Source organism: Nannobrachium achirus (genome assembly GCF_963921795.1).
Source record: "Nannobrachium achirus genome assembly, chromosome: 17".
NCBI lineage: Eukaryota > Metazoa > Chordata > Actinopteri > Myctophiformes > Myctophidae > Nannobrachium > Nannobrachium achirus.
The window spans coordinates 49900524-49908587 of NC_137824.1; the positions used below are offsets into that span (position 1 = coordinate 49900524).

Genomic DNA, 8064 nt, shown 5'->3' on the forward strand with positions numbered 1-8064 from the left:
GCAAAATGCTTTGTCACTGCAGACCCAGCTGGCAATGGCTAAAACCACACACATTCAGACGCATACACACACGGACATGCACCCACCTACTTGCATTCAGTTCACGAATAAACAATGGATGTACAACACATTTCCCAAAGGGTGAGAGCAGGCTTTAGGCTTTGTCTGAACATCCTCACAAGCAGAGGGGGGGGGGGGGGGGGTCGCAATGAAGCAGGGCATTTTTGGATAAACATCAGGGTGCTCCTATGCGTAGTTTGAGACGCTTTTCCCTCCAGTTGTCCCCTGATCTGCCTGCACTCCCTCCAATGTAGCCAGCCACTGCAGCCAGCATGTTTTCTTTGGCCTGTTCCTGACATGAGATCTCCAGCTACAGACCCAGAACTAGCAGAAGGATACACTGGCGAGGGAATGCCCGGTCATTTGGGACAGTGTCACCGGAAGTGCTTAAACTCTTGATTGCTTTGCACCCTTAAACCACTTCCACATTGTAGGCAGAAAAAAGCTGCAGCACCAAACAAGACTTCTGCTTTCCTTGCTTTTTTTTCTTTCTCTTTCTTTTCTTTTTCTAGCATAGGCCTATTTGATAAAGCACAGGGACTTATTTTGTTCTCCCTAAAGCTCTGAGATGAGTGAGAATATGTTTCACCTGCATGAAAACTGAGCACATTTTCAATTGGAGGTGTTTATCTGTGAATAGATCTGCAACCTAAACATTTGTCTTATCCTTCCCAGAATGCTTGACATCTAACACAAGTGACAGTGAAAGCAGCTCAAGTGAGACACTAACCTTTCTTATGGCATTCATATCATATATATATATATCATCATTTTAGAAATAGTATTTTCCTTGAATTGTCTGCAGGATGTCCTCATTTATTTCCTATGTCTAATGAATGTAGTTTTAAATAATAAGTTCCAGTTCCAACTGCTTACTGTACCAATCAGTGGGTGCCTTATGTTTGATGGCTTATTGTTGCCTCAGATATACCCAAGTTATATTATTATAGATCATAGATGTAATGTCTAAGAGGATTGTGTTCATTCATATTAGTTTTTTTAATATGGAAGTGTATTACTGTACATTTGATCTTTCCATTTCAGTATGTCATGTTATTGCATCTGCATTGTTATGTTTTGTGATGTCTTGTAGAAATGTGGGCTGGGCACCTTTTGGTGTCTGACACTTTGAAAATGAAATGAGTGCCCTTACCTGGCTTGCCTTACCTTAAGAGACTGTCAACCTAAATGGAGAGCATATACTAATAGTGTGCAATTGTTCTATTGTTAGTTTACGGCAACAAGGATTCACGTTGCGATAGTGTCTTCTTAACAGAAGTCAAAACATTTTTGGCGTTTTAAAGAGTAGATAATTATATTTAGTATCAGCACAAATGTGGCTTTATCCACTAACACCATCTAATGTTCAATTTTCTATAATTGAGACGTATTCACGAATGATTTGTTTTTGTATTACAGAGGGCCAAGAGGATACGATTCTCTCTTACGAGCCAGTCATTCGACAGGAAAGTAAGTGAAACCATCCACTGTCGCTGGTTTAAGAGAACTGACAAGCATACTGTGTGCGTTTGGTTTGTGTATTGTGCGTTCTAACGTGCTCTCTCTCGCCCCTTCCCCTAACTAACTTTCAGTCCACTACACGAGGCCTGTCATCATCCTCGGCCCGATGAAGGACAGAATAAATGATGACCTCATCTCGGAGTTCCCCCACAAGTTTGGCTCCTGCGTCCCTCGTAAGTTCATAAAGCTTTTTATCACAATGTAAACAACACGATAAAAGTCACAGGAGGACATCAGAACATCAATTTAGACTCTGGAATCTATTATAGTCGTGTCAGAGTCTTTCTGTATTTCTTTATTCTTTTTTTTTAAGCAACTCTTCCCCTGTCTCATATTAAACTTGTTTACACCTGTAACCTTGTGAAAAGTTGTGATATGACAATAATATTTTAGAGTAGCCTGGGATCCAGCCTGATTCACTTCGCTTATCAGTCTTGCCTCTTATTTGACTCGTATTTCAATTACGTCGGCAAGTCAGGAAGTGACTTGAGTTTTGCATTGGACAACACTGGTCCCGCCTCTCCTACCAATCAGAAGCCGCGAGTCGTTTTCTCCCGTTTGTTTTCTTCAGCGTTCCAATGACGCAGTGAAGAGTCAATCTTGCCTGGCAAGGCGAGGACAATTGTTTATTATTAATTTTCTTTTATGGCAGAATTGTCTGGTTTCCAGGCTAGTGTCAATCAGTCATGTTTTTGTTTCACCATTTCCTCTCACCTTCTCTCTGTCCACAATTCCTCTTCTGTGAAATTGGAAGGAAAACCCATTCTTGGCATTAACTAGGTCACCTGTGTTATTTAATCGTACTTTACCTTTATATATGCTTAATACATTTGGCTTGAGCAACACTTGAACAGCAACTCTGCAACAGTTTACCTGACCAAGTTTGGATCTTTTGTAGTTTATTTAAGTCACTGCTAGTATGAATGCAGCATGAGGTTTTAAAAAAAACTGAATACTTGTGCAAGAAAGATACCTCACTTAGCAGCAGATATCAAACGCGTAAATGTATAGTATACATAATCGGTTTCACGTGTCTCCCTGCAGACACAACTCGTCCGAGGCGAGAGAATGAAATGGATGGCCAGGACTACCACTTTGTGGCATCGCGGGAGCAAATGGAGAAGGACATTCAGGACAACAAGTTCATTGAGGCGGGCCAGTTCAACGAAAACCTCTACGGGACCAGCATCCTGTCTGTCAGAGCAGTGGCTGAGAGGGTAAGTGCCGTTCATATTTCTCCACCCAACATTGGCTTACCATATTGGGTTTGTGTGTGGATTTAATGAATGTAACATGCTTTCCGTGAAATTTGAAAATGTTGGATCATGGTGCAGTGCTGATAATTGCAGCATACAAAAAAAAAACAGCTATCGTTCTGAGTAGGGCTGTCACAATTATTACATAATCGTCTAATCGTGATTATTTTTCATAATGTTGAAAAATGTTGGAAAAATTGTGGAAATAGCAGATCTACAAGCTCACAACGGGATGCGACGCGTTGTGAGCTTGTAGATCGGCTATTTCCACTATCAATGTTCTTTTTTAAGTATAAAGTTGTCAAATATGTCAGTAATTTCTTTGTATATTTAGGTTATGTGTCACATCTACCATGTTCAACTTAAAAGCCTAAAAGCCAAACAGAAATGTAATTGTCAACGACAAAAACACAATTAAATCGTTAATTGCAATTATTTGAGTGACAAATAATCGTCATGTAAAATGTCATGATTGTGACAGCCCTAGTTCTGAGTCCTTCACAAAGGTATACAACACATGCCTTAGAATCCAATCTTTTTTTGTTTCTGCAGCAGGGAAAACACTGCATTCTGGATGTGTCCGGGAATGCTATAAAGAGACTGCAACAAGCACAACTATATTCAATTGCCATCTTCATCAAACCAAAATCCATTGAAGCCCTAATGTGAGTTTGACTCTTTGACATGTAGCATAACAAATACATTGTTTTTGACATGTCTGAATTCTCAACAAGATTGTCTGCAATATAGGTAACCGCATCTTCCCTTGTCTTTTCAGGGAAATGAATAAGAGGCAGACATATGAGCAGGCCAATAAAGTCTTTGACAAGGCAATTAAGCTGGAACAAGAATTTGGAGAGTATTTCACAGGTAAGGTTGACTATGTCCCACTGTATTTGTACAGTACAATTAATGCTGCAGTTCACTTGGATTAAAGTTAGCAGTCACCACGACTACTTTCAGTCATTTGGATTCTTCTGTCTTCTATGAAAGCATGTTGTGCAGCAAAGTAGCCTATCTGCATGTTCTGTATGTCTGGCTTGTATATGGGCTACTTTCGGTTATTATTTTAAAATTATAGTGGTCAAACGAGCAATATGTTCAGAGGCATCTTCCATAAAATCGATCTGGGATATTTCATGTCATTGCAAATGTTAAAGCCTTAATCTGTGTTTTTTTTTCACCACCTGGTTAGCAGTATGTAGAACAGCAGCAACATTATTATTAAAAACATCATAATTTTACATATTGTGTTAATTGTTTAGGAAATGGCACTACGTAGTCCTTTCACGATGTTTCACAAATCGCACATTAGGACACTATTTTTCAGTCCCGAGACTTTTTTTGCTTTAATCAATGTGTTCTGACGTGACCATCTAACCTCTCCACGCGTGTCTCCTCTGTCTCTCCAGCCATTGTACAGGGTGACTCATTAGAGGAGATCTACAACAAAATCAAGCTAATCATCGAGGAGCAGTCTGGTCCTTATATCTGGATCCCCTCTTCAGAGAAGCTCTGAGCTCACAGCTGGCCCCCATCCCCCCTGCCCTGCCCATCTGCACCCATGCAGATGACCCTGCCCCTGTCTACCAGAGACCCAACCCAGTCCCGTATAAACCCCCGGACCCCCCTTATACCCGTACCCCCTTTTTGCAGATATGTTTCATATCAAATTTCAGTGTCATCATTATGTTACTCTACTGAAAAAAAGAAGTCTTATCACCATTAACTGTGACTGTGCACACCCCCCTGCATGAGTTTCTCAACAAATCCATTCAAGACTGGATATGCCATTCCAAATGAATTTGTCATTGAAAAAAAGAAGGGGGGAGGAATAAATCCTTTTTTTCCCCCTTTTTCTTTTTTTTCTCGGGTGAAATGGGACGGACTTTCAAAGATCAGAATGTTTTACAGAGTTCCAGAGAGGAGTCGGAATTCGGGGAGGGGGCGGTTGAAGTTACGAGGGGAACAGAGACAAAATCATACCAAGTTGGAACACTTTGTAAATGTTCATCACATGTTCAAAATGAGAAAAAAAAAAAAAAAAGAAGAAAAACACGCAAGACACGTTAAGATGAGAAGTGAAGACCAATTAAAAGGTGGTTGGGTTTTTCTACGAGGACTGGAGCCCAGCTGATGGTACTGTTCAAGGAGTCGTCTCTCCTGTTTATAACGACTGAGGAAATCAGTGGAGAAAAGCCTACAAAACTGGTGATCCGCTTATCACAAACCAGCTTGCCGTTCTGATGGTCTGCCAGCTGCCCTGCCGCGGCCGATAAAAGACACGTTGGGGGAGGCAGAAGCAAAAAGGAAAAGACGTGCATTGTGAATCTACATTTATATTATGATGAAATCACACGATTAAAATTATAAATAAAAGAAAAATCCTGAGATTTTACTACATATTAAAAACTACACATTTTACACTTCACTAGTATTGTCTACTTGGAGGGCTGTTAGATTTCATTTCATTTATTTTATTTTTTATTTCTTTTTTTTCTCCCCTTTTTGTGGGATTCTTTGCTCGTGGTTTTTAGCTGCTCTGTGTAAAGGACGGAGGTTAGAGAAGTGTAACTGGGCTCTCTGCAAAACACCAAACTGCCTTATATCAAATACAAATTCTGTTTTGTGACTACCTGTTCTCTGTGAGGAAGGCTACACAAAATTGACAAGACGAAGGAAAGGGGGGGAAAAAAGGAATGATGTTATTTTTTCCTTTCCCCCCCCTTTTGTGTTCACTTCCCGGAGGGCCTGACTTGCGTGCAATAGATAAAATGCAGAGTCTCCCATCTCTGTGGGGCACCTTTTCTCACCTGTATTTTAACCCTTCCTGTAATCCAAGAGTTGGCCTATTGGATTCCAATCTGGATAGCTATAGCCTCCTCACTCAATGTTGAGCAGCAGATCACCCTATTACACTCTCTGCCTTCCAAGATGATTCTCTTCTGATTGAATGGTCACATGGTACTGTCCTGTATGCCACCGTGGCGGTGGCCTTAAAACGGGTAGAACAAGACATTAATTGTATTGGATGTCCTAACAATTAAAGAGTCAATATAACTTGTTTTCAATTGTCCCCATCCCCCCCTGCCCCCTTTACCCAAAAGAACACTAAAGATGGGTTTGATTAAACCTATATGCTCTGTGGATGGGTTTGATTAAACCTATATGCTCTGTGTATCCTATCTATACAGTCGATGAATTCTTTGCTAATTTGTTCTGGGCAGGTACTGAGCCACTGTGTTGAGCCCTGCTGTATGTGTGGGGCGAGCTAGGCCAGCTCAGGAATCTAACATACAGATAGGAGTTCCTAGTCGAGAAATGTGAATGAGGGACGACCGATGGTGCTGTCTCTTTCGTCATGCGACGAAGCATTAATTGGGCTTTAGTTCAAATGGCATTTTCAGTTTAATCAGAGGATGTATTTAATGTCTCCCTTTCTTTTGTAAGATGTGAAGCTTTTCGCGAGACTACAAAGTGTGTGTTGTGCCCTTGCATGAGTTGGCTGTGTGGTACCAACAGGATTCAATTTATTGACCTGCCTCATCCTCCTGTTGCGGGAACTTGGCACTGTGTGTTCATGTGTACATGCGAGGGGACATGTCTGACTCGTTGAAGATGAAGAAGGAATACTGTGGCCCCCTGACCCCCTTGTGAACACTTTGTTTTCCTCAGCTTTTGAAGAGGGTGAGGAGGGGGATTTTCTGTTTTCTCCTTGGATAGCCAGACCCACAGGAAGTGGCAACCTAGACCCCCTGGGTCGCCCTGCTCTCCACCCCGCAGCGCAGCTGTACCTGCAGGCATTTTCTGAACAGGTGTGAACACCTGCCAGGCACCACTGCTAAACCAGCTGTCATTACCTGTGTCAAAACCATGAGTTCAGGGAATAACCGAAGGGAACAGAGCCATTTATAAACTGCTTGCAGACTGTTTCAAAAAGGGTGTGGTAGCTGTACAATGTAAATATATGCCCCCAACAGATTCCCCCTCACCTGTGCTTCATGCATGTGTGAAACAAACTGGGAAACAAAACCTGTTTTATAGACCACAAATGTCAGGTAAGTAAAACTTTGAGCTATTCTGAGATATAATTTACATACAAAACGTGCCGTATTGTTGGTATTTCTCTATAGACGAATCTTTTCAGATGCCTATTGGAACACTTAACTAGTCAGTTGGGAAGTCAATTTCCTCAAGTAGGGCCTGTCTACATGTGATTTCTTGTGGAACGTGTCTGGGTGTATAGATTTTTTTAAAAATATATATATATTGTAAAAAAAAGAAAATTGAGATGCAGGCAGAAACCTACACCACAATATCACAGGAACCAGGAGTGTTGATCAATATCTCATCTAGAAGTTTAGAATTGGTCTTCTGGTGTTTAGTTGAAATACAGCTGACTGTTAACAATGTGTGTGGTATTCATACCTCAGTCAGCCATGTCAAAAAGCCCAAAGAACTTGATTTTCATTTTACTCTTTCCATTGAGGTTTGTGGTGTAATCTAACGAGATGGAGCCTGAAATGCCTCTGTGTGTGTATAATTGATGAGGGCCTTTGTTTCGACGAGAGAGAAATGACACGTTTTTTCTTTTTTGGGAGGGGAGAGCGGGGCGGGGTTGGGGTTCTTGTTTGTCCTTTTGCGGGTGAAGAGTTTATGATACAGCACATGAGGTGTGCAGCAAAGTGCTTGCAAACATGAACCCTTTGATTGTACAGTAGCTTCCTTCCTGTCACTGCAGGTGGTACAGCCTATCAGGACACATGGCCTCATGGTCTTCCGTGTCCTAGTCATGAGGGAACACAGTCCTGCAACTTTTTGTTTGGGTTTTATTTTGGGACTTGACAAGAGTTTATTTGTTTGAAAATAATAAAATATGTGACTCGGTTATGATTTCCAATGTGTTCTTTATTTATCCCCCCCTTCAAATGAGTTCAAGTGGGTTTAGAAAGTTTTGATCTTTAAAGCGAACAAACAGATCTCATCTATCAATTCATAGCAATATGGCAGAGGTTTTACCCTAAACATTTGTAATGTCTTAACAAAAAAGAATGGAACAGTGAATTCAAGGTCATGTTCAAAACATCATTGAAGTCAGAATTAGAACACATGCATCCAAACTGTTGGGGCAGAAGAAAGCAGAAATGAAACATAAGAGTTGACACACTTGCAACATGGTGTGGTCGCCAATATGTAAATTGCAGTGTTTCTGAAGCTGCATTTGTAG

General features: G+C 41.0%; 1 protein-coding gene across 7 annotated transcripts in view; it reads left to right on the forward strand.

Annotated features, from left to right (window-relative positions):
- Positions 1 to 7724, forward strand: part of dlg3 (discs, large homolog 3) — a 132386-nt gene extending 124662 nt beyond the window's left edge. For all 7 annotated transcript variants that reach the window (XM_080745518.1, XM_080745524.1, XM_080745520.1 and 4 more), the window contains 7 exons: positions 736 to 777; positions 1480 to 1530; positions 1653 to 1754; positions 2626 to 2798; positions 3390 to 3502; positions 3616 to 3707; positions 4250 to 7724. In XM_080745518.1, coding sequence (XP_080601644.1) covers positions 736 to 777; positions 1480 to 1530; positions 1653 to 1754; positions 2626 to 2798; positions 3390 to 3502; positions 3616 to 3707; positions 4250 to 4356 — 680 coding nt within the window. In that variant the 3' untranslated portion in view covers positions 4357 to 7724. The remainder of the gene's footprint in view (positions 1 to 735; positions 778 to 1479; positions 1531 to 1652; positions 1755 to 2625; positions 2799 to 3389; positions 3503 to 3615; positions 3708 to 4249) is intronic.
- Positions 7725 to 8064: the final 340 nt, after the last annotated feature.